The 27,257-nt window shown below is 44.2% G+C and overlaps 1 protein-coding gene across 4 annotated transcripts in view; it reads right to left on the bottom strand.

Annotated features, from left to right (window-relative positions):
- Positions 1-27,257, bottom strand: part of PATL1 (PAT1 homolog 1, processing body mRNA decay factor) — a 292,622-nt gene that overhangs the window by 248,123 nt on the left and 17,242 nt on the right. For all 4 annotated transcript variants that reach the window (XR_003944007.1, XM_030221195.1, XM_030221217.1 and 1 more), the window contains exon 2: positions 19,010-19,121. Coding sequence is in view for 3 of the 4 variants with exons in the window: in XM_030221195.1 (XP_030077055.1) it covers positions 19,010-19,121 (112 nt within the window). In the remaining variant the exon portion in view is untranslated. The remainder of the gene's footprint in view (positions 1-19,009; positions 19,122-27,257) is intronic.

Here is a 27,257-nt window from a genome sequence, read left to right as displayed (position 1 = left end):
ATCCAAAGCAAGATATGGCGATATGGGTCACCCTTGGCGAGTGCCTCTATTTAGTAAAACCAGTTCAAAGAGTTCACTATTGGCTGCTATCTGCGCTGTAAGTATGGTGTATAACAGTCGAAGCATTTGTACAAACATTTCAGGAACGCCAAAGTTATGTAACACAGCAAAGAGGTATTTCCACTCCAGTCGATCAAATGCGTTTTCTGCATCTAGAGAGACAGACAGTACAGAGTAAGATCTTGATCGAGTGGAGTGCAGCAAACGACATAACAGTCTGGTGCTATCCGAGCCGAATCTGTTCTTCAGGAAGCCTGTCTGATCCCTATGAATAAGAGACTGTATAACCTTTTCAAGTTTGGAACATAAAATTTTTTGTAATCAGAATTCAAAAGCGATATGGGTCTATAGTTCTGTACTAATTGAGGATCTCTATTTTGTTTTGCTAAAACAACTATGTTTTATTTATTTATTTATTGCATTTGTACCCCACCTTTTTGCAGGCTCAATGTGGCTTACAGGATGTGAATTTGGTATGATCGTTACATAGAGTTGGGTACAGTTGGTAGTGAATTGTAGTAAAAGAGGAATTAATTAGAAGGTACTGGGTAAGGTCATGTCGAAGTGTTTTAGAGCGTTTGGGTGATGTACAGAGTAGTATGATTCATCAGGATTGTTTTGTAAGCTATGTTGAGGGAAAATGTCTTCAAAGGTTTGTAGTTTGATTCATCAAGGATTATTTTTGTAGGCTTTGTTGAAGAGAAATTTCTTCAAAGTTTTGCGAAAGTTGGTTAAGTTGTCCGTGGTTTTCAGGGTCTTGGGTAGTGCGTTCCATAGCTGTGTGCTTTTGTACGCAAAGGTAGTAGCGTATGCCTGTTTGTATTTGGTTCCTTTACAGCTGGGGAAGTTCAAGTTGAGGAACTTACGGGCTGATCTTCTGGCATTTCTGGGTGGTAAGTCTATTAGGTTCAGCATGTAGATTGGGGCCTCTGCGTGAATGATTTTGTATACGGTCGTGCAGATCTTGAACTCAATTCGTTCCTTGAGCGGGAGCCAGTGTAGTTTCTCTCTTAGGTGTTTTGCACTTTCGTATTTGGGTTTTCCAAAAATAAGACGGGCTGCAGTGTTCTGGGCTGTTTGGAGTTTCTTAATGGTCTGTTCTTTACATCCTACATACAGAGCATTGCAATAGTCCAGGTGACTTATCACTAGTGATTGTACCAGGGTGCTGAAGACGTATCTAGGGAAAAAAGGTTTTATTCTTTTGAGTTTCCACATTGAGTAGAACATTTTTTTCATTGTGTTCTTCACATGGGTATCGAGTGTGAGGTTTCGATCAATAGTGACTCCCAGAATTTTCAGATTTTCTGAGATAGGAAGTGTGCAGTAAGGTGTGGTTATGGTAGGATAGTTGCTTGTGTTGTATTGGGATGTGAGGACCAGACATTGAGTTTTTTCTGCATTCAGTTTTAACTTGAATGAGTCCGCCCAAGAGTGCATGATGTGGAGGCTCTGATTGATTTCGTTGGTTATTTCGTTTAGGTTATTTTTGAACGGGATATAGATCGTCACGTCGTCCGCATATATATAGGGGTTTAGGTTCTGATTTGCTAGTAATTTGACCAGTGGTGTCATCATCAGGTTGAAAATAGTTGGCGAGAGGGGGGATCCCTGAGGAACTCCACACTCCGGCGTCCAGGTTGGTGATCTGTCATTGTTCGTTACTACTTGGTAGGACCTGGTGGTGAGGAAGCCTTTGATCCAGTTGAGAACTGGGCCTCCGATTCCAAAATATTCTAATAAGTGTAGTAATATTTCGTGGTCTACCATGTCGAAGGCACTAGACATGTCGAATTGTAGTACGAGTATATTTTTGCCGGTTGCAATTGTTTTTTTGAATGAGTTCATTGCAGACACAAGTACAGTTTCAGTGCTGTGGTTTGATCTGAATCCTGATTGAGACTCATGTAGAATTGAGTGTTTTGTTAGGTATTCCGTGAGTTGTTTCGTTACTATGCCCTCCATCAGTTTTGTTATGAGCGGGATGGAGGCGACTGGTCGGTAATTTGTTAAGTCCATTGTGCTTTTATTGGCGTCTTTTGGCAATGGTGTGAGAAGGATATTTCCTTTGTCCTTAGGAAAGAGACCATTTAGGGGTCTGTAATTCAGTTGGTTCGTGAGGTCTATTTTGAATTGTTTGGGGGCGGCTTTTAGTAAGCTGATCGGGCAGATGTCAAGTTTGCAATGAGATTTGGCGTATTTTCCAAGCCAGTGTGTGAGTTCATCCACTGTAATCAAGTCACAGTTGGTCCATGATCTGTCCGCTGGATATTCCCCATGTTTTGGGTCTAGGCATTCAAGGATGCTTGTATATTCAGTGGTAGTGATTGGAATCATGTGTCGGAAGCTTAGTGATTTTCTCTTTGAAATATTTTGCTAGGTTAGTAGCCGATGGGGCTTCTGTGCTATTTGAGGTGACCAGTGTGGTGTCTAGGAGATTGTTTACAAGTGAGAAGAGTTTGTGCGTGTCCTTGTAATTTGGTCCTATTATAGTTCTGTAGTGCATTCTTTTGGCTTGTCTGATTTTGTATTTGTATTTCCTTTGCGTCTGTTTCCATTCATTGAGCGTGTATTCGTCTTGTTTTGTTCTCCAGGCTCTTTCTCATCTTCTAACCTGTGTTTTTAGTTCTTTCAACTCTTCGTTGAACCAAGGGATTGAACTTTTCCTATGTGAGGTCCTAATTTGGAGTGGTGCTATTTTGTCTAGCACTGTTCTGCATCTTTCGTCCCACTCCTGTAGAAATTGGGGTGAGTCTGTAGTTGTTATCCATTCGTCGGTGTATATTTGTTGCCAGAATTTCAACGGATCTATCTTGCCTCTTGTAGTGTATGTTCTTTTTTCTTGTTTTTGTTGTATTGCTTTTGTTTTCCAGAGGAGCAATGTGTTTGCCTTGTAGTGGTCTGACCATGGTATGGCTGTCCATTTTGTGTCTTTTATTCGGATGGTCTCTTCTGGTGAAAATTTGTGGGTTATGATGTCTAATGTATGTCCTTTCTTGTGGGTGGGTTGCATATTAGGCCAGTGGAAATCCCAAAGTTGAAGGAATTCCTTGCATTCGTGTACGTTGTTTATGTTTATATTTTCCAAATGAAGGTTGATGTCTCCCACTGTAAGAATATTTTGGTAAGACAGGCAGGTGTTTGATATGAAGTCCATGAAGTGTGCCTGGGCAATTTGCCATTTGGCTGGAGGTCTGTAAAATAGGATTATATTTAGTTGGTCGTGCAGGTTGGGGTTGTTGATCCTGACTGAGGCTATTTCGAGTTGGGGAAGGATTGATTCCGCTGTTGTTGTAACTATGAATTCGTCTTTATAAATTATGGCTATTCCTCCACCTCTTTTTCGTTCTCTTGCCCAATGGATATATTTGTACCCTGGTGGGCAAAGCTCTAGGATTATTGGGTCTTTGGCGTTATGAGTCCAGGTTTCATTAATGAGAAGGAAGTCAAGGTCATCTGCTGTTATCCAGTCAGTTATCGTTGTGGCTTTTTCGATTACTGATCTAGCATTAGCGTAGCCCACGTTTACTAATTGGTATTGCTCCCTTGAGTTCAGGTTTGTATTTATTTTTATCAGTTGTCTGTTTTCTTGATGTGTGGATGCAGAGCTCTCTCTTTTTATCATTCCTTGTTGGTGTCTGTGGGTGTTAGGGTTGTAGTGGACTTTGTTGTTGTTTCTTGAGGGATTGATTAGTGTGTGTGATGTTTGTGGTTTGTGCGGTATGAGGTTATTTTTAGGTGTGTTTGTGCTTGTATGAATATGATGAGGCAACGGATAATTAAGGTTATTTTGTAGGGGTACATATCAGCGATGATGTTAGCCAAAATCTACCCAGTTATGGTAGTGATGAAATCAATGACCGATAGTAATGTAAAATTTTCAGAGATACATTTTTAAAAAGATTTGTAGAATACCACAGGTAGACCGTCAGGGCCTAGAGCTTTAGTAGAGAAGTTTAATAGCTGATAAAACTTCATTGATAAGGATTAGCTCATTGAGAAGTTGAATTTGGTCCGCAGAAAGATGTGGTAGTTGAAGATTTGTTAAAAAAAAAAAAAAAAACATATATCGGAATCAGTACCATTACATTCAGATGAACATAATGTAGTGTAAAATTGCTTTAAAAAGGCATCCAAAATTTCAGATGAGTTTGTAAGTGTTCTGATACAGGCTACACATTGTTTAGTTTTTTTACCCTATAGGTAATATGCTAATAGTTGCCCGGCCTTATTAGCTTCAGAATAACAAACAGCACTTTGCATGAAAGTAATAGCAGTAGCCGCCATGGCAGATAAAATTGAATTGTAACACATTTTCAATAGTTGTAATTTTTGTATTGTAGGTTTAGATGGTCCCGTGTATAGGGTAGATTCCAGTTGATGTGTTTCTTGTTCCAACTGGTAATGATCAGGTTGTTAACTTTCCTCTTATGGGCTGAATAACTGATTACTTCACCACGCAGCCAAGCTTTGTAAGATTCCCATATAGTGATAAATGACTAGGGTCACTATTATGTTAAAAAAAATCTGATCTTTTTGTGAAATATGTTGCAAAAATTAGTTGTTTGTTAGGACAGAGGTGTTGAGTCTCCAAGATGAAGATTTGAAAAGTTCTGGTGACCAATTAAAAAGCACAGGCGACTGCAGCGTAGTCAGCTTTTGATATTTCGTGGATTTTGACTTCATTAAGCATAGGAATCAGATCATTGGAGCCCAAAACATAATCCAGTCTAGAGTGGGATTGAGGGCAGTTGTGGTGCGAGTTTTTCAGACGGTAGTAACTTTTTTGTTTTTAAACTGAATGCTTATAGACTGGTTATGTCGTTGTCTTAAGCTTAAAAGTAGCTGTGGTGATATCACCTGCAAACTATTTTACCTTCTTCCATAGAAGGGAATTTCCCATTTTCTTTGCTCATTCTCCCTCGGGGATCCACCCTCGTCACCAAATGTTTCTCAGAAAATGAGGACCCCAGTGACCCCTGAGGCAGGCGTTGTTTAACGCGGAAACACGGCCCGTGTTGGGTCATCTGTCAATAAAGAACTCCTGTTGTCCAAATCTTGAAGGCCCAGTGTTGCTTTTTTGTCTGTTTACAATTAATGGTAACTTCAGACACGACCACTGAGTCAGGATCATAATCATGTGATAAGAATTGAAAAGGGCAAGATTTGCCTATTAATGTAAATCACTCCACTTTTTCGTTTCAGTGCAGGGGGCAGCATAACATTGATCATACCACTTACCAGTGATCTTCGATGCCTCTGTTAGACTTAAATGAGACTCTTCTAGAAGGCATATGTCTGTACCTGTTTTTTTAAAGATATAGATGGATTTTGTATGCTTTATAGAGTGGGAAAGGCCTTTGACATTCAGTGTAAATTTGCAATTTAGTCATGACAAAGAATCATTGAAGGCTCACAGTGAAGGTCGAACTCTGCTTCGCTATGCACATAGAAGGCTTGGTTGATAGGAGTATATAAGCCTCGTGTTAAAAAAATCATGGGAAAAAAACTGGGAGATACAAAAAAAAGGCATATAGAAGGTAGAATAGTGAAAATTACCTCAATTGACGGGGTGGCGTGTAGTCAGAATGGTGGAGCACGTGCCCTGTGCCAGCGTAAAAGCTGGGAAAAAGGATGAGAATTGGGTAGTCATTGGCCGCTGAAACCTTAAAAAGTGTAAGGTCAAAGAAATGTCTGTCAGTAAGTATTAAGTAATGAAGCAGCAGTGTGCGTAGTAAGAAATGTCAGCAATTCGTTTGGGTCGGACTAATGTTTAGTGTTTTGAAAGGTTACCAGCATTATAGCTGGATACATTAAGCCATATTGGGCTCCAGTGGCCTTCAGTCCAGTCATCCTCACTAATAATGATCCCCAATTCATCCTGCCATCGGGAGCGGTGCGCACATGCAAGTCAAGCCCGAGACCTCTGGTATTTATATAAACAGGAGATAAGGCCTTTCGTGCCCCTAGAATCTTCACAAAAATTTTCCAGAAACGAGTCCTCATGGAGAATCTGTGGTTTAATAGCCGGAGAGGAGAGAAAATGTTTCAACTGAATATATGCAAAGTGCTCGTGAGGTGGTATTGAGAATTCATCTACCAAAGTATCAAAAAATTTCAAGACATCATCATCAAATAACTGACCCCACGTAGAAAGACCCACCGAGGTCCAATGAAAAAAGGGTCCTGGGACAAGTCCCTGAGGAAATAATGGGTTAAAAGCTATAGGAGATAGGCAAGACACTACTAACTCAGGTTTAGAAAACAGTTCATCCGAATAATAAAAAGCATTAATCAGAGAATGGCAAATACCCAATGGTATTCTACGATGTTTCTGCGGGAATCCACTTAAGAGAATGAAGGGGAGGGGGTCCCGCCGCAGTCTGCTACAATTATACCCAGAATTTGTGTGGAGATGCCTGAAACTACTGCAGTGCTGCCTGAGCCTGCACTGCCCGATAATGCTAGACAACATTGGGAACTCCCAGACCACCTTTCCTGGGATCTCGATATAAGAGAGAGCAAGGCAACTGGGGGGGGCGCGTTTATTATGCCAAATAAAGTGATTCAATCGGCTTTGTAAAAGAGAGAAAACTCGGAGAAAGCCTAAGAGGGAGAACCTGAAAAAGATACATCAATCGAGGGAGAACATTCATTGATAGAGATGTTTAAATATCTCGAGGGCATTTATGTACAGGAAGAGAGCCTTTTTCAAATGGAGAGCTCTGGAATGAGGAGGCATATGGTGACGTTAAGAGGGAATATGCTTAGGAGTAATCTAAGGAAGTATTATTTCACAGAAAGGGTGGTGGAGGCATGGAATGGCCTCCCAGTGGAAGTTGTGAAGTTGAGGACTGTTCCAGAATTTAAAAAAGCATAGGATAAGAATGTGGAATCGCGTAGGAAAAGGAAGAGTTAGGGGTTAAAGAGGATGGGCAGACTGGATGGGTCATATGGTCTTTATCTGCCATCATGTTTCTATGTTTCTATTTTCATTGTGGCAATCCGTCCAAACCACCAAAGCTCTAGACGATCCTAGCAATCCAAATCCCTACACATATCTCTAAGGAGGGTAGTTTGCAGGTCAGAAAAGAAAGATGTGAGGACAATTCCAAGGTATTTAAGCCCCTTAGAAAATTAATCCATGCTTTTGAAGATGCTCTGTAATTTTGTTTTTTATAATAGTATCTACCATTTTGCCCGACACCGACATCAGGCTCACCGGTCCATAATTTCCCAGATCTCCTTTGGAACCTTTTTTAAAGATCGGCATTACACTGGCCACCCATGCTTGATTTTAAAGATAAATTACATATTACTAACATTAGTTCTGCAAGTTCATGCTTCAATTCTAATCAGTACTCTGGACCATTTGGTCCAGGAGATTTGCTACTCCTCAGTTCGTCAAACTACACCATTGCATCCTCCAGGTTTATAGAAATTTCATTTAGTTTCTCTGACTTGTCCCTGTTATTGTCTTCAGAACTTGCTTGGGAGGGAATTCCAGGCATCCACCACCCTTTCCGTGAAAAGGTATTTCCTGACATTGCTCCTATGTCTCCCACCCTGCAACCTCAACTCAAGACCTCTAATTCAACTGCTTCTCCGTTTCTGAAAAAGATTAGTTTGCATAGTAATACCTTTTAAGCATTTAGATATATGTATCATATCCCCTCTATCCCTCCTTTCCTCAAGTCTCTTCTCATACTTCTTTTGGCACAAGCCCCATATCATTTTTATCTTCCTCTGAACCACACAGTCTTTTGATGTCCTTAGAATGATGCAGCCTCTAATAGTGCACACAACAATCCAAATGAGGCCTCACTGATGACTTGTACAAAGACATTAACGCTTCCTTTCTATTACTGGATATGCCTTATTCTATGCAGTCTAGCATCCTTCTGGTTACAGCTACTGCCTTGCCACATTGTTTTGCTGCCTTAAGATCCTCCGACACTTCTTTACATTTTAACTGTCAAACATTAGACCAATCTTTTAGATCACTTCTCATTTTGTCCACTTCCTCCAAAGTGTCTGCTATGTTGCAAATCCTTGGGTTTATCTGCAAAAAAGCAAACTTTCCCTTCTAATGTCACTCACAAATATGTTAAATAGAATCAGCCCCAATACCAATCCTTGGGCTGTCCGCTACTCACTTTTCTTTCCTCGGAGAGAATGCTATTTAACACCGCCCTATGGCGTCTGTCAGTCAACCAGTTTCTAATCCTGTTCACCACTTTGGATCTTAACTTCATCCCATTCAAAATCTGTTCACAAGCCTCCTATGAGGAACTGTGCAAAAGGCTCTTCTGAAGTTTAAATAGGCCATATCTAGCGCCTGCCCTTGATCCAGTTCTCTGGTCACCCAGTCAAAGAAATCTATCAGATTAGTTGGACATGATTTTCCTTTTGGTAAAACCATGTTACCTCAGACTTTTCAAGCCACTGAATTATCTTTCCTTCAGCAGCACCTCCATAATTTTCCTACCACCGAAGGGAGGCTTATCAATATTGACTGGTCTAGCAGGAGGAAAAGGAAGGCTGTCACTGAGTAACCAGAACTTCCCCTCAACCTAAATCTCACTGTCCCCAATCAAACCATAGACATATGGTCCTAATCATGTAATTAATTGAGTTTGGGCCTGACCACCCCTGGTCACATCCTTCCCTTCAATGAGCCATAAATCTATTCTGGAATGGGTCACCAAGTGAATAAAAATAGTAATTGCATATTTTCAGCTGCCTCTGCCTCCAGATATCCGGCAAATTATTAAGTAAAAATTATTGTTTGGTACAACCTGTCCCAACTTACCTCCTACTGTCAGCTGAATTATCAAGCTTCTGATCAAGTGTGGTATTTTATTTATTTGTTACATTTGTATCCCACATTTTCCCACCTATTTGCAGGCTCAATGTGGCTTACATAGTACCGGACAGGCAATTGCGGACTCCGGTGTAAACAAATGCATAGTGAAGTTGTGGTAAGATAAAGTTCATGTGGTATAGCCACATAAGGGAATCGTAGCTGGAAGGGTTGTGTTATGTCTATATATATATATATTTTTTTTTTTTTTTTGCACAGTTCATGCATTTATGTTGGATTGGTGGGGTATGCCTTTTTAAACAGGTAAGTTTTTAGTGTTCTCCGGAAGTGTAGATGGTCGTACGTGGTTTTCAAGGCTTTTGGTAGTGCGTTCCACAGAGGAAAAACTGGATGCCTAAGTTGATTGTATTTGAGTCCTTTGAAGCTTGGGTAGTGCAGGTTTAGGTATGTTCATGATGATTTAAATGTGTTTCTAGTTGGTAGGTCGATCAAGTCTGTCATGTATCCCGGGGCTTCACCGTAGATTATTTTGTGAACCATAGTGCAGATTTTGAAACCAATGCATTCTTTGATTGGGAGCCAGTGATTTTTCACGGAGGGGTTTTGCACTTTCAAATCGCGCTTTCCCGAAGATGAGCCTGGCTGCCGTGTTTTGGGCTGTCTGAAGTTTAAGATTTGTTCTTTGCATCCCGCATAAATTCCATTGCAGTAGTCTGGGTAAGCATAAAGGAATCCTGTGCAGAAAGAATGGATCCTCAGGAGCTTAGTCGAGATCAGGTGGCAGAGCCGGTGGTGGGTGGCGGGAGGCAGGGCAGACTTATACGGTCTGTGCCCTGAAGAGCACAGGTACAAATCAAAGTAGGGTATACACCAAAAGTAGCACATATGAGTTATCTTGTTGGGCAGACTGGATGGACCGTGCAGGTCTTTTTCTGCCGTCATCTACTATGTTACTATCCAGCTCATAATCAAAAGTGATCGCTGGCCATTTCCCGACACAAATCGGGAGATGGCCGGCGATCTGGGAAAAGCAGCGAAATCGGTATAATCGAAAGCTGCTTTTTTTGACAGCATCGCCCCTTTCCCGTCGTCTCGCCGGCGAAAATTCAAAGGGGCGTGTCGGTGGCGAAGCTAAGGCGGGACATGGGCGGGTATGGGCGTGGCTACCAGATAGCCGCCTTTCGCTGATAATGGAAAAAAAAAATACGGCATTAAGCCGTATTTCGCCGGGTTTACTTGGTCCTTTTATTTTCACGACCAAGCCTCAAAAAGGTGCCCAAACTGACCACATGACCACCGGAAGGAAGCGGAGATGACCTCCCCATACTCCCCCAGTGGTCACTAACCCCCTCCCACCAAAAAAAAAACACATTTAAACACTTTTTTTTCAGTCTGTATGCCAGCCTCAAATGCTGTACCCACCTCCATGACAGCAGAATGTGTTCTGTTCTCCGACAGCCTTTTCCTGCTTGTGATGTGGCTCTGGGGTGAGTGTGACACGTTTTCTTTTATTTGCACTGCAGATTCACATCAGCAATGCATTTTGGTGGGTGTAGGTATTGGTAGTTGGTAGGCTCTACTCCCCTGGTGCTTTCCCCCTGCTTACTGGGTCAGAGTGTGCCCTGTTTTGTTTCCTGTTGTAGTCCATGCGGTAGTGGCCATTTTTGTAAGCCAGTTTTAGTTCCCTTTCCTGTGTTACCCACATTAGAGAACATAGTCCTAACCTTGAATGGTGCTGAAAGAGGGCATTGTACACCATTGTGCCAGTTCTGACCTACTGCTAATCTTAGTACCAGGGGACTCTTTGCCAGTGGGGCACAACCTCTGATCTGCAGTTGTGAGTAAACGTGCTTATTTCAAGAAAGGACTTTTTCAGAGAGGTTAGTCTTCAGGTGTGAACTGGTGTGCCAAAGTTATACACCAGCAATAAGTCCTAGAGGCTGTCCAAGACCGAGCTTGGAACAACCTTCCTGAACCCTTACGCCAAGCCCCCTCCCTGCCCGTCTTCAAGTCTTTGCTTAAAGCCCATCTCTTCAATGCTGCATTCGGCACCTAACCCTTACCGTTCAGTGAATCCAGACTGCCCCAATTTGACTGCCCCTATCGGACCGACCGTTCACTTGTCTATTAGATTGTAAGCTCTTTGAGCAAGGACTGTCTCTCTTTGTTAAATTGTACAGCGCTGCGTAACCCTAGTAGCGCTCTAGAAATGTTAAGTAGTAGTAGTAGTATGCAGGTCCCTGGAGCAGTTTTAGTGGGTGCAGTACATTTGTGGGTAGTGGGTTTTGGGGGGGGGGGGGGGGGGGTTGGGGGGGCTCAGCTCCCAAAGTAAGGGAGCTATGCACGTGGGAGCTTTTCTGAAGTCCACCGCAGTGACCCCTAGGGAGCCCGGTTGGTGTCCTGCCATGTCAGGGGGGCCAGTGCACTAAAAATGCTGGCTCCTCTCACAGCCAAATGCCTTGGATTTGGCCGGGGTTTGAGATGGCTGACATCTTTCCATTATCGCTAAAAAAATAAAGCCACCCATCTCAAACCTCGGCCAAATCCAAGGCATTTGGCTGGCCACAACCGTATTATCGAAACAAAAGATGGCCGGCCATCTTTTTCGAAAATACGGGTCTGGCCAGCTGTTTGCGGCACTGCCAAAATACATCACCGGCCATGTATTTCGCCAGCGCCATTCGATTATTCCCCTCCACGTTACTATGTTAAATGACTTAGTACCATCAATTGTATTAGGTTGAGAAATGTTTCCCTCGGGAAGTATTGTTTCACGCACTTAAGTTTCCACATTGAGTGGAACATTTTCTTTGTTGTGGAGAGTGGAGGAGTGGCCTAGTGGTTAGGGTGGTGGACTTCGGTCCTGGGGGAACTGAGTTTGATTCCCACTTCAGGCACAGGCAGCTCCTTGTGACTCTGGGCAAATCACTTAACCCTCCATTGCCCCATGTAAGCCGCATTGAGCCTGCCCTGAGTGGGAAAGCGTGGGGTACAAATGTAACAAAAATAAATAAAAATAAACTTAGTTCTCTAGTGTTAGGTTGCGGTCCAATGTGACTCCGAGGATTATCAGGCTGTCTGAGATAGGGAGCGTGTAGTCTGGTGTGTTGATGATTGTGGGGTTGTCTGTGCTGTGTTGGGATGAGATGACAAGACAATGTGTTTTTTCTTTGTTGAGTTTTAGTTGAAATGCGTTTGCCCAAGAGTCCATGATTAAAATCCACTCCAACTATTAGACTCTCCTCCACAAATCCCAACAATTCATGTTCCACATGATCAAAGAATTCTTACCCAGAATTTGGAACATAAAAATTTACAAATGTTATCAGTTGGCCTGAACTGTAATCTTCAAGAACATATCTACCCTCTTTGTCCCTCTGAACTTTATGAGCTTGGCAGTTCAAATCTCTCACCAACAAGATACTCATTCCATTCATTTTAAGGAGATGTTGACAACTAGGGAAGTCAGGTTCAAATTCCCCTGTTACTTGCAGTCTTTACTTTATTTTGCTTGATATACCACTGTTTAGGAATACCATCACAGCAGTTTATAATCAATTACAATATAATAAAAATAATATAAAAAGAAAAGGAAAACAAATTACATTTTAAATAGGAAAGAATTAGGGACAGACAGTAGCTATTTGTGACATCTGAGGCCTAAGCACCAGTCCCACCATGGGCTCAGATTGCTCTTTATTTCATATTTAAATCATTACCAAATGCATCTTGATACAAGAGGATTCTAAATGGAGATAATGGGGTAAACGGTTCAATAACATTGGGCCTTCTACACTAAACACACTTTCTCTTGTAGCATCTAAGACAACGTCACAAAATGAGGGTACAACTAATAAATTTTGTTGAAGGAATCTCAGTAATCTACTAGAAGTATAAGGAATAATATATCTGGAAAGTGAATATGGTGTACCTGAACGAAGAGTTCTGAGTACCAATGAAATCTTAATTTATTTTTTATTTTTGTTACATTTGTACCCCGCGCTTTCCCACTCATGGCAGGCTCAATGCGGCTTACATGGGGCAATGGAGGGTTAAGTGACTTGCCCAGAGTCACAAGGAGCTGCCTGTGCCTGAAGTGGGAATCGAACTCGGGTCCTCAGTTCCCCAGGACCAAAGTCCACCACCCTAACCACTAGGCCACTCCTACACTTTGAGATATCAGCAACCAATGCTCCTACTAATCATTTCTTTAGCGCTACTAGACATACGCAGCACTGTACACATTATATGTAGGTACTTTCTATGTCCCTAGTAGGCTCAGAATCTAAGTTTTTGTACCTGGGGCAATGGAGGGTTAAGTAACTTGCCCCTGTGGTGGGGCTTGAACCCAGTTCCCCAGGTTCTCAGTCCACTACACTAACCATTAGGCTATAAGGGTCATACATTTGATATACTGGCTTTCTGCGATACAACCAAAGTGGTTTACATTTATTATTACATGCAGGTACTTTCTCTGTCACAATCTAAGTTTTGTACCTGGGGCAATGGAGAGTTAAGTGGCTTGCCCAGAGTCACAAGGAGCTGCAGTGGGAATCTAACCCAGTTCTCTGCACTAACCATTAGGCTACTACATCAGATGTGGAGTGATATGGTCCCCATTTCTATGCTCTTTAAGAAGCCTGATGGCAATATTCTGCAATAATTGAAGACCATGAATACATTTTAACAAAGAATTACATAGTCTGTATTACTCAAAACTGAAGAAATAATTATTAGTCTCAGAGCATTAGTAGTAAGAAGAGACCTAACTGACCTGATCATACCTAATTTATAATATAATTTCTTAGTAAGACAGGATAGGACATTTGAGATTTAAAGGTAAATTTTTCATCCAGAAAAATCCCTAAGATTTGCAAAGAAGATACCCAATTTATAGTGTTACCTGTCATCTGAATTTGTTTGTTCTTTCCAAAAATACTAGGACTAGGGGGCAAGCAATGAAGCTACAAAGTAGTAAATTTAAAACAAATTGGAGAAAATATTTCTTCACTCAACAAGTAATTAAACTCTGGAATTTGTTGCCAGAGAATGTCATAAAAGCAGTTAGCTTAGCAGGATTTAACAAAGGTTGGGAAATGTTGCCAGGTACTTGTGACCTGGATTGGCCACTGTTGGAAACAGGATACTGGGTATGTACCTTCGGTCTGTCCTATATGGCCACACTCATGTTCTTAAACAGAAATAAAACAAAATATAGAAAAGAAAATAAGATAAGAGGATACCTTTTTTATTGGACTAACTTATTTTCTTTTCTATGTTTTTATTTCTATTTATTACCTTTAAAAGTGGACTAACACCCCCTCCGAAGGGACACCATCTTGTAAGTGGTGGAGGGGCTTCCGTGTTTCAATGACTCAGAGGGCTATGCTGTAGGGTTATCCATATCAGACAGGCCTCTGAGGAGAAACCAGACAAAGAGTGTCCCAACTTGGAGGATCCAAGATGGCGATGAGGGAGGACGTACGCTAGTTGAGTTCCCGTTTTACACCAGAATGCCTGAAGAAGAGGGCGCGCTCCCCAGAGAATGGGGAAGAGAAAAGGCAAAGCCATGGTGCTGTCCTCCTCGAACACGGCTGGGGTTCCCACCACTTCTCAGTCTATTTTGGAGAGATTCGGGGTCATAACGTCGGGGATATCGGTTCTTGCTTCGGGGAACAGCAAGGCTTTATTGCCGAATCTCAGTGGAGGGAGTGACTGAGTCCCCCTGTTGGCATGACCCCTCCAAGACCCGGAAATAGTAATGCTTCACTATGGAGGTCAATAATGGAAACGCCCGAAGTGGGTTAGGATTTTCATGTGACCCGAGGAGGTCCTAGCGAAGCATCGACTCGGATAATAAAACAACTGGGGGATTGGAGAGTGAGCTCTTCCCCCCAAAGATATCTGGAGCTGTTTCTGTGGAGAAATTGGACTTGGTGAAGCCAATAATGTCATAATGGACGTATTATAGGAATTGCAGCAGAATGTGAATAACTCTCTTCTTCAGATGTTTAAAATTTTTCACTATGTGAGTTAAAGAATTTATATTAATACTTATCTAACAAAGTGGAAGTCCAAGATATAAAAATAGAGACTTTGATTACGGAAATGGCTTCTCTATGAAAATCAGATAACTTGGTAATGAAGAATAGTTATCTTTCTTGTAAAAATTGGAATTTCTGGAGAACCAATTAAGGGAAAATAACTTAAGGATGATAAATTTACCTATAATATCCTATATATCAGCTACTGAATTCTTGAAGAAATATTTCTCTGATACTTTGTTAATACCTTCTGATAGCCACCTTTTGGTGACTAAAATTATATTTCCTTTAAAATCTTCTTTATCAGAGAAAAGAGATGTAAGTTTAACTGACATTTTGGAAAATTCAGAAGTTATAGATTTATTATTAGTGACTTTCGTCTTTGATTTAGATAGGAACAATGTTTTGAAATTGTATTTCCGATACATGGTTAATAGTTTTTTGGGTTCAAAGATGCATATATTTCCTGACACATCAAGGGAATCGCAGACTAAGAGGTGTGAGGTCTTGGTTTTTAAGCCAGGAATCATTGCCCTAGGTGGGACCTTCCTAGCGCGATTCCCTTGTGTTTTATTTCCTTATTACTTATTTGTTTGAACCTAAGAAATTATAAGAGTTTGTGGAAACAGATGAAGAATCCTCTGCAGCAACTTCCTTCAGTTACCACTGTACCGGCTGCAATAACCGATTAACCTTCCTCCCTCAGAAAATGTGAAGTGTAAGATTAACCATTTTGAGTTTTTATTTTCTTTGATTGTTTTCCTGATCTTGGATCTTCCAATTGTGGACAATTATGTAAATATATATTGTTGAGAGAAAATGTTTTCCTTTTTATATTAATTTCTGTATTTCCTTACATTTAAGTGATAAATGTGAATGTAAGTAAGTAAAATGATAAATAAAATTAAAAAAAAAAGTGGACTAACACAGCTACCACATCACTTTACCCATGATTTTAATAAAAAAAATTATCCTTTCCATTAAAGATGAAACTTTTTAATCCTAAGAAAACAAAGGGGTTTTATCTTCTAAATCAATTGGCTATTTTCACTAATTTTTCACTGAAAGTGACAAAAGCCTTATTTAATCAGAGGGATCAAGTGAAGTCAGGACCTGAAGGTCATCTGCATAGGCAGTACCTATTTATTCCAGAGATTACATTAATATAAGGAGAGGTGCCATAAAGATAATAAAAAGCACTCGTGCTAGCAACGATCCTTGAGGAGCGCCACATATCAAATGATAGGAGTCTGAAATTTTCCAAGAGAACAGTAAGATTTTTGGCAAGTCACTTAACTTACTCCCTTGTTTACTAAGCTGCTGTGAGCTAATGCTGACAGCCCGTTCACTTTGAATGGGCTATGTCAGCATTAGCACACAGCGGCTTAGTAAACAGGGGGTGGGGTAGATTATTTCCCTGTCCCCAGAGGGCCTACACCTAGAGCACCTGACTATAACTCACTTTGATCTACTACTGAAAAAGGTGTGCGCTAAATCCAAATAAATAAAACACATGGTTAAGAGCAGGGCCACCAAGGGGGGCAAGATTCTCTGGGTCCAGTGGCACCATAGAAAAGCCACTTTTTTTTTTTTAAGGGATGCTGCAGCCAACTTGACAGCCTTGCTCAGTCAGATCCATCATCTTTCCTTCCCTTCCAACCCCCCTCCCCCAGTCCTCTACTTGCTCTGCCAGCCATGGCTCCTTTTTCCTGCCTTGTCACGCCTCTTGTGAAGTAACTTCCTGTTGCCGCACAAGCAAAATGTGGCACAAATGAACACCCATGGCCAGCAGAGCAATCTCTCTCGATCCTGCTACCTGCCAGCCAATGACTACTTTTGACTGACGAAGCAGCAGAGCCCTTAATATCATTTGTCCCGGACAGCCCTGGTTAGAGGAAAGGAAAATATAGGTAAATTGGCTGTGAGAAAACAACTGTTCATGCCTAATTATCAGGTGTGTCTCTTGTACACAAGATATTTCTGTTTTCAGAAAAATTGCCCCTTAAACATTAAATGTTTTTGCAGGGAGTTCAGTCTCTAAACATACAAGGACAAAAAATATCTAATATCAGCCAACTTAGCACGCATGTCTCTTTCTGTCATACCTCTCTCATCTCAACTCTACCACCACCCCCCCCCCCCCCAGCCCACAAACATTCTCTCCCACTAACTCACTTGGATCCCACCCACCTTTCTCAATAGCGTGGCTTGCTTCATCTATCGTAGGTTTCACAAAGAAGTCTCTCCTTCCCACTAGGCTATGCCAAGGCACTTTGATCCTCAGACTTCTCCATTCCAACAGTTTATTCTCATAACTATCAACAGTGCCCAATCAACTCTTTCTTCTGTCCATTAAGTTTCTTTCCTTCTTTTAGTGTAGGACCCAGGTCTTAGTTGCTGCTCCCATGGCAGATCTCATCTCAAACAACTGTCTCTGCAGTCTCGTCTCCCTTTCCCACACACTGTCATCTGGGTCCAGGGTTCTTGTTCATTTATCTCAGCACCAATATGCCCAGCATGCCCTCTTGTATTCTTCAAAGTCCTGCCTCAGTCAGTGCTTTATTGGTTTTTGAAACATTTTGCACTGTGGTTTTTCCCCTCCATCAAGGCAACCAATCAAATAGATACAGACACTTATATCTTGGAGTGGAGGAGTGGCCTAGTGGTTAGGGTGGTGGACTCTGGTCCTAGGGAACTGAGGAACTGAGTTCGATTCCCACTTCAGGCACAGCTCCTTGTGACTCTGGGCAAGTCACTTAACCCTCCATTGCCCCAGGTACAAATAAGTACCTGTAAGCCGCATGGAGCCTGCCATGAGTGGGAAAGCGCAGGGTACAAATGTAACTTTAAAAAAAAAAATCTTGCTTTTTCCTCGTGGCATATTCATGTTCTTTACTAAAATGCCTTCCTCTTCAATAAAGTGGATGGCAATAAATCTTTGTTTACTTCAACATCATACCCCTCCCATTTCATGTAGCCAAGTTTCTGTGCAGGCTTGAGGACTTGCTCCTTCTCTGCTTACCTATGAAACCATTCCACAATGTCTCTAGGACGGGATCTCAACTCAGTCCTCGGGTCACACCCAGCCAGCCCGGTTTTCAGGTTATCCATAATGAATGAGATTGATTCACATACCAAGGAGCCAGTGCATGCAAATCTATTTCATGTATATTCATTGTAGATATCCTGAAAACCGGACTGGCTGGGGTTCCCCCAGGACAGGTTTGGGAACCACTACTGTACAGCAGCACTCAGTATTTCTTCCTAAGATCCTGCCATTTGCAAGATTGTTGCAAAATCTTCTGGGTCACCTCCAGACCATTTGGCAACAATCTTGCAAATGTTCTTCAGTTTTCTTTTGTTTGGGATTTCTCTTGTACTTGGGGCACATTTGTTTAGCTTAGTCTTTTTACTGACATCCCTTTTCCTTCTGTTATTGCACTACTGATATTTTCTGGGTCCCTTCACAGCTTGCCATCTTCTGATCGAGCAGAAATAGCTCAGGCCACGATACCTCTTCTTAGCCTTGGGTTGGTCACAGCAGTTCACAGCTCCTTATAGGTTCACCCCAGCAGCAGTATGAAGCTGTCTTCAGGCCAGGCTGGTAGAGTCTCCTACTGACCTCAGAAGACAGCAGGCAAAAAAGGCAGCAATTCTTAGGTGCCAGGTCAAAAAGCCACCCAGGTTTTTTTCTATCCCTAGAATTTTCCGATTGTATTTTCTTTCTCCTCCCAACCCAAAAATCACAGAACAAAAAAGACAGAGTTAATTTTTTTTTAACACGGGCACCAAGTCAGATCATGTGTCTCCCTACTGCAAAAGCCAGATGTTCCTATTGGTAATTAATCTGCTCGACATCACACTTGCTCACCTGTCTCTGTATCTACCTTTAATCCACCCATTAACTCTTCCTTTTCTGAACATATTCAATTAGACCACAATCAAACAAGACCGCATGTATAGAGGAGCAGAGCCAACCACAAGGCACCAACCACAGAACACACCCAACCCTAAGTAGAAAAGAGCACACATCACACCAGGTTCAAGAGAACTTGAGAACAAATAAACCAAAAGGGCTTACCAACAGCACCAGCTCCAAAGGTATCATCATTAAACTGGTCAATATCTTCATCTTCCTCTCTAAGAATCTGAAAGGTGTCTTCATCCTCATCTAAAGGACAGTCCTCCAAGGACTGAAAACAAGGAAAGCAACAAAGAACATTAATAACAAGGCATGTGATATCTCTGAAAATCTAAAGCTCAATTCCTCCACTAACTGACAAATTTTGAGATACAGTTACAACATTAAGTTCTCACTGAGGAAGAGCTATTGTACAAATTAGCTATTTGGAAATCCTTGATAATACTGTTCTCTCGAAAGCCAATGCCAGATTTCTTTTTGACGGTAGCACTATTGATTATTAACACTTGGAAAACCGAAGATGACATTTATTCATACCTGTTCATTTCCTTTCCTTGAGTCATGTAGACCAGTCCAGACCAATGGACCAAGTCTCTCTGCCAGCTGTTTAAAGTAGGGATACACAACTATTCCAGTGACATCACTAGTGCTACCTGGAATTCCCCAGTATGCCACTGCCAAACTAGAGAGTTGCACAGGGACAGAAATCCAACCCATCCCTGCTGGAATCTAACTCATTCCTGCTACAAGTAATCTCCTCCATCCCAGCTCCTGGTCCAAGCCCTTGCCATGCCGCAATCACCTTAACCCCAACCCCCAAGAAAGCCAGATTCTATAAGCAGTAAAAATACTAGTAAAAGTAGCATAAATCATTTTCTTCCGTACTCTGCTAAGACAGCAGATGTACAGATCAGCACAGGACCCAAAGAAGTCCAAATTCCAAAACAAGTAAAGTCAGAAACAACACAGTTTATACCTAATTGTTCAATCACCCTTAAGATTCACCTTTGGGATTAAAAAGCAAAACCATGAAGGACTGGATAAATGAATTAAAACAAGGTTTAAAGCAAATGTCCTTAATAATACGTAATACTTGGTAGCAATAATGAAACAGTGATGGAATATTCACATAGTAAGCAGCCTGAGGCAACAGATTTATTTTCTACTGAACATAATTAACTTTATATGAACTTGGTGTCTAACAGTGTGCTGAACTGGACAGTATTGGCACATTTAGACTGATGCTGGACAAAACTTTTGCATGAAGGAATCCCGTCCCTAATTATTCAATACCTTTCTATGAAAACGTAATAATAAAAAAGGCAAGTGCATTTTTATAATATACCACTGCAATCAACAAAACAAAAACAGCAAATTCCCACATGCCATCTTTTTCTTTTGATGTAGGCACAGGGAAAAAAAAAAGATTTTAAATGCTCCCAGGTTTCAACCTAATTCATGTTTAATGTGGGATACAAATGTCATAAATAAGTAAATAACTAGATGGATGTTGAGAACCTAATTCTCATAACATGTTGTCTGTTTTAGTGGCCCTTTACCAGGAGAAAAAAAAAAAACTATGTAAGAATGTAACAGTGCTACAGTGTTCCTATAACCAGCTCTTCCAAATGACAAACTGATTATGATTTATAACAAATTACTACTGTACCTATGAAAAGTTATTGTCATTATACTTCCTCTGTGTACATCCGTATGCTGCACAAGGCAGCATGCAACAATAATGAATGTGGATGCAGCAACTCATAGGTTTGCTTGCTTTGTTTTGAATAAATAGCAATGGCAGCGGCACGAGAAAAGGGGAAAAAAAAAAGAGCCTTATACTTACCATCCCGATTCCTGACTCCTTCCTTCCACCTCCCCTCCGACCCTGAGTGCCCTCCTGAGGCACCCTGGTGATCTAGTGGCTTCTTTGGGGCAGAAAAGATCCCCACTCCTTCCCACCCTCTGCTGCAATGCTGATCCCCTCTTCTCTGCTCTTTTAAAATGGCTGCCGAGACTTCCGGCAGTGACCTCACAAGACTTGCAAGGAAGAATCACGAGGCCGCCAATGGAAATCTCAGCAGCCATTTTAAAAGAGCAGAGAGGATCAGCGTCACAGCAGAGGGCAGAAAAAGAGTGGGGATCTTTCCTGCCCCAAAGAAGCCACTAGACCACCAGAGTACCTCGAGGTATATGCCTGGAGCACATCCTGCGCTCAGGGGAGGGAAGGCACTTCCTTGGGGATCCCGCAGGACCTGGATCCATCCCCGTGGGATCCCCACAGACATGGGAAAATTAGGTTCTTACCTTGGTAATTTTCATTCCTTTAGTCACAGCAGATGAATCCATTAACTGATGGGTTGTATCCGCCTACCAGCAGGTGGAGATAGAGAACACTGAAAAACCACAGTGACCCTTGAACGGCTAGCCCCATCTGCCTTCAGTATTTGAGATTTCCAAAGCAGAGTGAATCATAAACGTAGAATAACAAACTTTCCTCACAGCGAACAACCGCCCCAGAACAGGAGCAATAACCATTCAAAGGAGGGACGATCTCAACCTCCTGTAATAGAACAGCATGTAGAAATTCTGAGAACTGGTTTCCAACTTCTCCCAATGAGATATATATCTGCATGAAAGATCTGAACAAAAAAACAAAGACAGGGAGGGATCATGGATTCATCTGCTGTGACTAAAGGAAAGAAAATTACTAAGGTAAGAACCTAATTTTCCCTTCCTTGTCATCAGCAGCAGATGAATCCATTAACTGATGGGATGTACAAAAGCACTCCCTACTTAGGGTGGGAACAGGCCACTCCGCGAGCAAGCGCCTGCACTCCAAAATGCGCATCCTGCTTCGCTGCAACATCCAGCCTGTAATGCCAGACAAATGAGAGCTGAGAAGCCCAAGTAGCCGCACTACACATCTCTTGAAGAGAGAGTGCTCCTGTTTCAGCCCACGAGGAGGAAATCGCTCTCGTGGAATGCGCCCTAAAAACGCTTCAGGCAGAGACCGCCCTGAAAGCAGATACGCAGAAAAAATGACTTCCTTGAGCCAACGGGCTATAGTGGCCTTAGACGCAGGACACCCGCGTCAAGGACCTGACAACAATACAAAAAGGTGATCAGAGGTCCTGAAGCTATTTGACATCTGTAGATACTGCAACAGAGCCTGCGGACATCCAAAAGATGTAATTGCCCAAATGAATCCGGAAAATCTTCCTTAGAAAAAGAAGGAAGAAAAATGGGCTGGTTCAGGTGAAACGCTGAAATCACTTTAGGCAGGAAGGAGGGCACTGTACATACCGTTACTCCGGACTCCGAGAATTGTAGACAAGGGTCCCGACAGGACAGCGCCTGAAGCTCAGACACACGTCTAGCCGATGTCATGGCCACCAAAAAGACTGTCTTGAGAGTAACATCCTTCTCCGAAGCTCACTTAAGCGGCTTGAAAGGCCAACGCTGGACAGCCTTCAACACCAGCCCCAGGTTCCAGGCCGGACAAGGCGACCGCACTGGAGGGCGGAGCCGCAACACCCCTCTGAGAAATCGGGCAATGTCCGGATGAGCAGCAAGTGATAAGCCCGAGACTTTCCCACAAAAGCATGCCAATGCTGCAACTTGAACCCGCAGGGAATTATAAGCCAGACCTTTTTGTAAGCCATCCTGCAAAAAGTCCAGCACCGGTGAGACTGTAGCCTGCGTGGGTGTGATTGCCTTTGAAACACACCACGCCTCAAACTTGCACCAGATCCGAGCATAAGCTGCAGAGGTGGACCGCTTGCGGGCTTGCAAGAGAGTGGAAATGACCTTGTTAGAGTAGCCCTTGTCTCTCAATTGCACTCTCTCAAGAGCCAGGCCCTAAGACCAAATCAGCAGGGATCCTCCATAGACACCGGACTTTGAACCAACAGGTTCGGCATCAGAGGCAAATGAAATGGAGCCTCCATCATCATCCGACGGAGATCCGCATACCATGGACGCCTTGGCCAGTCCGGAGCGATAAGAATCACCAATCCCTGGTGTAGTCAAATCCGATGGAGGACTCGCCCTATCAAGGGCCAAGGAGGTAACACATACAGGAGGCCCGAGGGCCAGGGTTGAGCCAGTGCATCCAACCCCGCCGAGTGAGGATCTCTCCTTCTGCTGAAAAAGCGAGGGACTTTGGCGTTTACACTTGACACCTTTAGATCCATTCCAGGTGTCCCCCATTTGGCACAAATCTGAAGAAAAACTTCTTCTGCCAGTTCCCATTCCGCTGGGTTGATTTGATGCCTGCTGAGAAAATCGGTTTGCACGTTGCTCTGACCTGCTACGCGAGCTGCTGACAGAAGCTGCAGGTGGAGCTCGGCCCAGTGGGAAATCTGAGTGGCCTCCGCGGCCAGGGCCCTGCACTGAGTGCCGCCCTAACGATTAATGTAGGCCACTGCTGTCGTGTTGTCTGACAGGACCCGGATCGCAAGCCCCTTCAGAGTCTTTTGAAAGGCCATAAGAGCCTAGAATATCGCTCTCAGTTCCAAGCGATTGATGGACCACCCCGCTTCCATGGTTGTCCACTGACCCTGCGCATAGCTTCCCTGGCAATGCGCTCCCCAGCCCAAAAGGCTGGCACCTGTTATCACCAGGCACCAAGAAGGAAGCGCAAGCGGCATTCCTTGCGCAGCATCCTGTCGGAGAGCCACCACTCCATACTGAGCCGGGCCGCAGGGAGCCATGTTAGTCTGCGTTGATATTCCTGGGAAATCGGAGACCATTGTTGAAGCAGGGCAACCTGCAGTGGCCTCATATGCGCTCTCACCCATGGAACCACCTCCAAGGTGGCCGTCATCGACCCCAGCAACTGGACAAAGTCCCAAGCTCGCGGGCGAGGCATCTGCAGGAGCAGACGGACCTGAGTCTGAAGCTTGCACCGCCTTTGGTCGGGGAGAAAGACAAACCCTGAGGCTGTGTTGAACCTGACCCCCAAATACTCAAGAGACTAAGAGGGGGTGTCAGATGACTTAGGTATATTGACCACCCAGCCTACAGTCTGCAGGACTGTAACCACTCTGGCTGTGACAAGACGACTTTCATCTGCCGAATCCGCTCTCATGAGCCAGTCGTCGAGCTAAGGGTGAACTCTGATACCCTCTTGCCTGAGATAGGCAGCTACCACCACCATTACCCTGGAAAAGGTACGGGGAGCTGTGGCTAGGCCGAAAGGCAAGGCCCAAAATTGGAAATGTTGACCCAACACCGTAAACTGGAGAAACCGCTGATGTGGGGGCCAAATAGGAATGTGCAAATACGCTTCTTTTAGGTCCAGAGACGTGAGAAACTCTCCTGGCTGTACCGCCACAATGACGGAGCACAGGGCCTCATTGACTCTTCGTAAGTCGAGGATCGGTCTGAAAGACCCGCCTTTTCGAGGCACCACAAAATAAAAAATGGAATAGCAGCCACAGCCGCGTTCAGCGGGAGGCACCGGGATCACCGCTCCGAGGTGCAGCAAGACTTGCAAGGTCTCCTCTACCGCCGCCCGTTTGACGGCAGTGCCGCATTGGGACTCCACAAACATCTCTCACCGGGGCACCGAATTCCAATCGGCAAACTTCTCTGATCAGGTCCAGGACCCACTGATCCGAGGTAATCTTGGTCCACTCCTCGAGAAAGAGGGAAAGCCGTCCTCCTACTGCAGGAACCAAGGAGTGGACCAGGGTCCCATCATTGTGGAGGTTGCCCCTTAACTCCTTGCCTTGAACCGGCCCCTGCAGAATGTTTGTCCGAGCAAAAGCAGTTCCTCTGCTGAAAATGGGCACATTGAGAAAACCCAGCAGAGCGCCCCAGGCGATACCTACGAGCTTCATGGAAATGAGGTCTACCTGAAGAGCACAGGTACAAATCAAAGTAGGGTATACACAAAAAGCAGCATATATGAGTTATCTTGTTGGGCAGACTGGATGGACCGTGCAGGTCTTTTTCTGCCGTCATCTACTATGTTACTATGTCTAGAAGAGGAGGGAAACGCAGGACCCTTGGAAGAAGGCCTCGGCCTATCCTCGGGTAACCGCTGGGGCTTAGAGTTTCCTAGGTCTTTAACAATCTTCTCCAAATCCTCTTCAAATAACAGGAGGCCCCGAAAAGGTAACTTCACCAGCCTTTGCTTAGAGGCCAGGTCAGCCGCCCAATGCCGCAGCCAAAGAAGGCGGCAGGCAGAAACCGCCACCGACATCTGCTGAGCCGAAGCTCTGATCAGATCATAAAGGGCATCAGCCAAGAATGACAGGGCCGACTCCATCCGCGGGACAAACCTCAGAGAGGGACCCCTCACCATCCGCGGGCTGTTCCACTACCTGTTGTAACCAGGAAAGATATGCCCGGGCTGCATAGGAACTGCAAATAGACGCCCTCAAGGAAAGGCCCGAAATTTCAAAGGAATGCTTCAGCACGGATTCTAGCCGCCAGTCCTGCATGTCTTTCAAAGCGACCCCTCCCTCTACTGGGAGAGTGGTCTTTTTAGTCACCGCCATGACCAACGCATCTACTTTAGGCATCCCCAAAGGGGCCAAGTGCTCCTCACTCAGAGGGTAAAGCTGACCCATAGCCCTGGCCACTTTCAAAGGCCCATCGGGGTCAGACCATTCAGCTGAAATAAGCTCTTGGATGGAGTCATGCTAAGGAAAGGCCCGAGTAGGTTTCTTAGTACTCGCCATCTTAAGATTAACAGAGGAGGCATTAGCGTCCTTCCAATGCTCGGGGGAAGAAATAACCTCTGTAGCCAGCCCGGGCCATCAACACCCGGAGGGGATCCAGAAAGCAACGCAGTGTCAGACACCTGCGGCAGAGTTCTTTTCACATGAAGGCTTTATGAATTAGAAGCACAAACTCAGGGGAGAAAAACTCACCCTGACCCTCCGCCTCCGAATTAGGAGAAACGGATGTTGGAGCTCCTCTGGCAGCCTCTAAACAAGGCATCCCCCAGGCCTCAGACTCCTCCACGATGCAAGGATCGAGACATGCAGCGCTTCCAAAATGGCGCCCGCTGCCAGCTCCATCGAGCGGAAACAATCATCGCTCGCCATGCTCGTACTAGCGCGAGCATCTAAGGAGCACGTTTTGCACAGCCCTGCTGCTGATCTGCGCTTACCACAACAGGAGCAGCGCTTAACTCCTTCAGCAGCCATCGCCTGACTGGACGGAAATATAGCAATAAAATGGCGGCTTCGCACCAAAACTTACCCCCTTCGGAACGGCGTCCATGGGACCTCCCCGGAGGAGCTGGGCACCACTCTCACCTCAGAAGACCGAGTCAATGAGCTCCGGTCAAGCTGCACTGAACCAGAATCTCTGGAGAAAGCCTCAGAACAGCCACGCAGTAAAAGCGCGCTTTTTTTTTTTTTTTAACCGCTGTGAGGAAAGTTGGAGGCAGCCAGCAACAGAGTGTCAAGCTCGTAACACGGAGAGGTGAGCCCCTGTACTCGATGAAGAAATCCCTCATCGGGCTGTCGGCCAAAACCCTGAGTCCCCCCCCCCCAGTGCCAACCACCGTTCCCCCAGGGGTTGAGCCCCTGAGTGCAGGTAGCCAACAGCGGAGAGAACAAACTCCAGCACAAAGTCCACAGGGTAAGACCAAGCAGCGAAAATCGTAGATCCAGGGACAGGCAAAGGTCAATAGCAAGTCCAGAGCCAGGCAAAGGTCAAAACCAGGCAGCGGTCAATAGCAGATCCAGGGACAGGCAGAGGTCAATACCAGGCAGCGGTCAACCGCAGGTCCAGAGACAGGCAAAGGTCGATACCAGGCAGCGGTCAATAGCAGGTCCAGAGACAGGCAGAGGTCAATACCAGGCAGCGGTCAACCGCAGGTCCAGAGACAGGCAGAGGTCAATTCCAGGCAGCGGTCAACCGCAGGTCCAGAGACAGGCAAAGGTAATTACCAGGCAGCAGTCAATAGCAGATCCAGGAACCGTCAGAGCAACTATCCAGCGAACTGAGTAGAAGCCGAAGCACAGAAGAACTGAGGACAGGGCCTAAAATAGTGTGAGAATTAGAGATAAGCTTGCACAGCTAAATACAAGATGGTTGCCCCCATTGGAGACGCCCTGCGCCCAAATATGGGCTTCCTTCCTGAAGCTGCCCCACTCCAAGATGGCTGCCACCACCACAGCTGCCCCTATCAAAGATGGCCGCCAAAACCTGGAAAATCCCCAAAGAAAGATGGCCGCCAATCCTCCGATGCCCTACTCTACAGAGACAGAGAACATGACACAGAGGGACTCAGAGAGGAGGGGGGAATGGGTAAGACAGGAAAAGGGCGAACCTATACGCCTTTAAAGTGGGCACCACCAGCCACAACACCCCTGCTCAACTGGCAAAGCACAGGAGCCACCCCAGGCAGAAATCCAGGAGCTGATCAAGCTATGTCCACACC

Source organism: Microcaecilia unicolor, chromosome 1, assembly GCF_901765095.1.
Source record: "Microcaecilia unicolor chromosome 1, aMicUni1.1, whole genome shotgun sequence".
NCBI classification, from domain to species: domain Eukaryota; kingdom Metazoa; phylum Chordata; class Amphibia; order Gymnophiona; family Siphonopidae; genus Microcaecilia; species Microcaecilia unicolor.
This window is presented reverse-complemented; position numbering and strand designations above follow the sequence as displayed.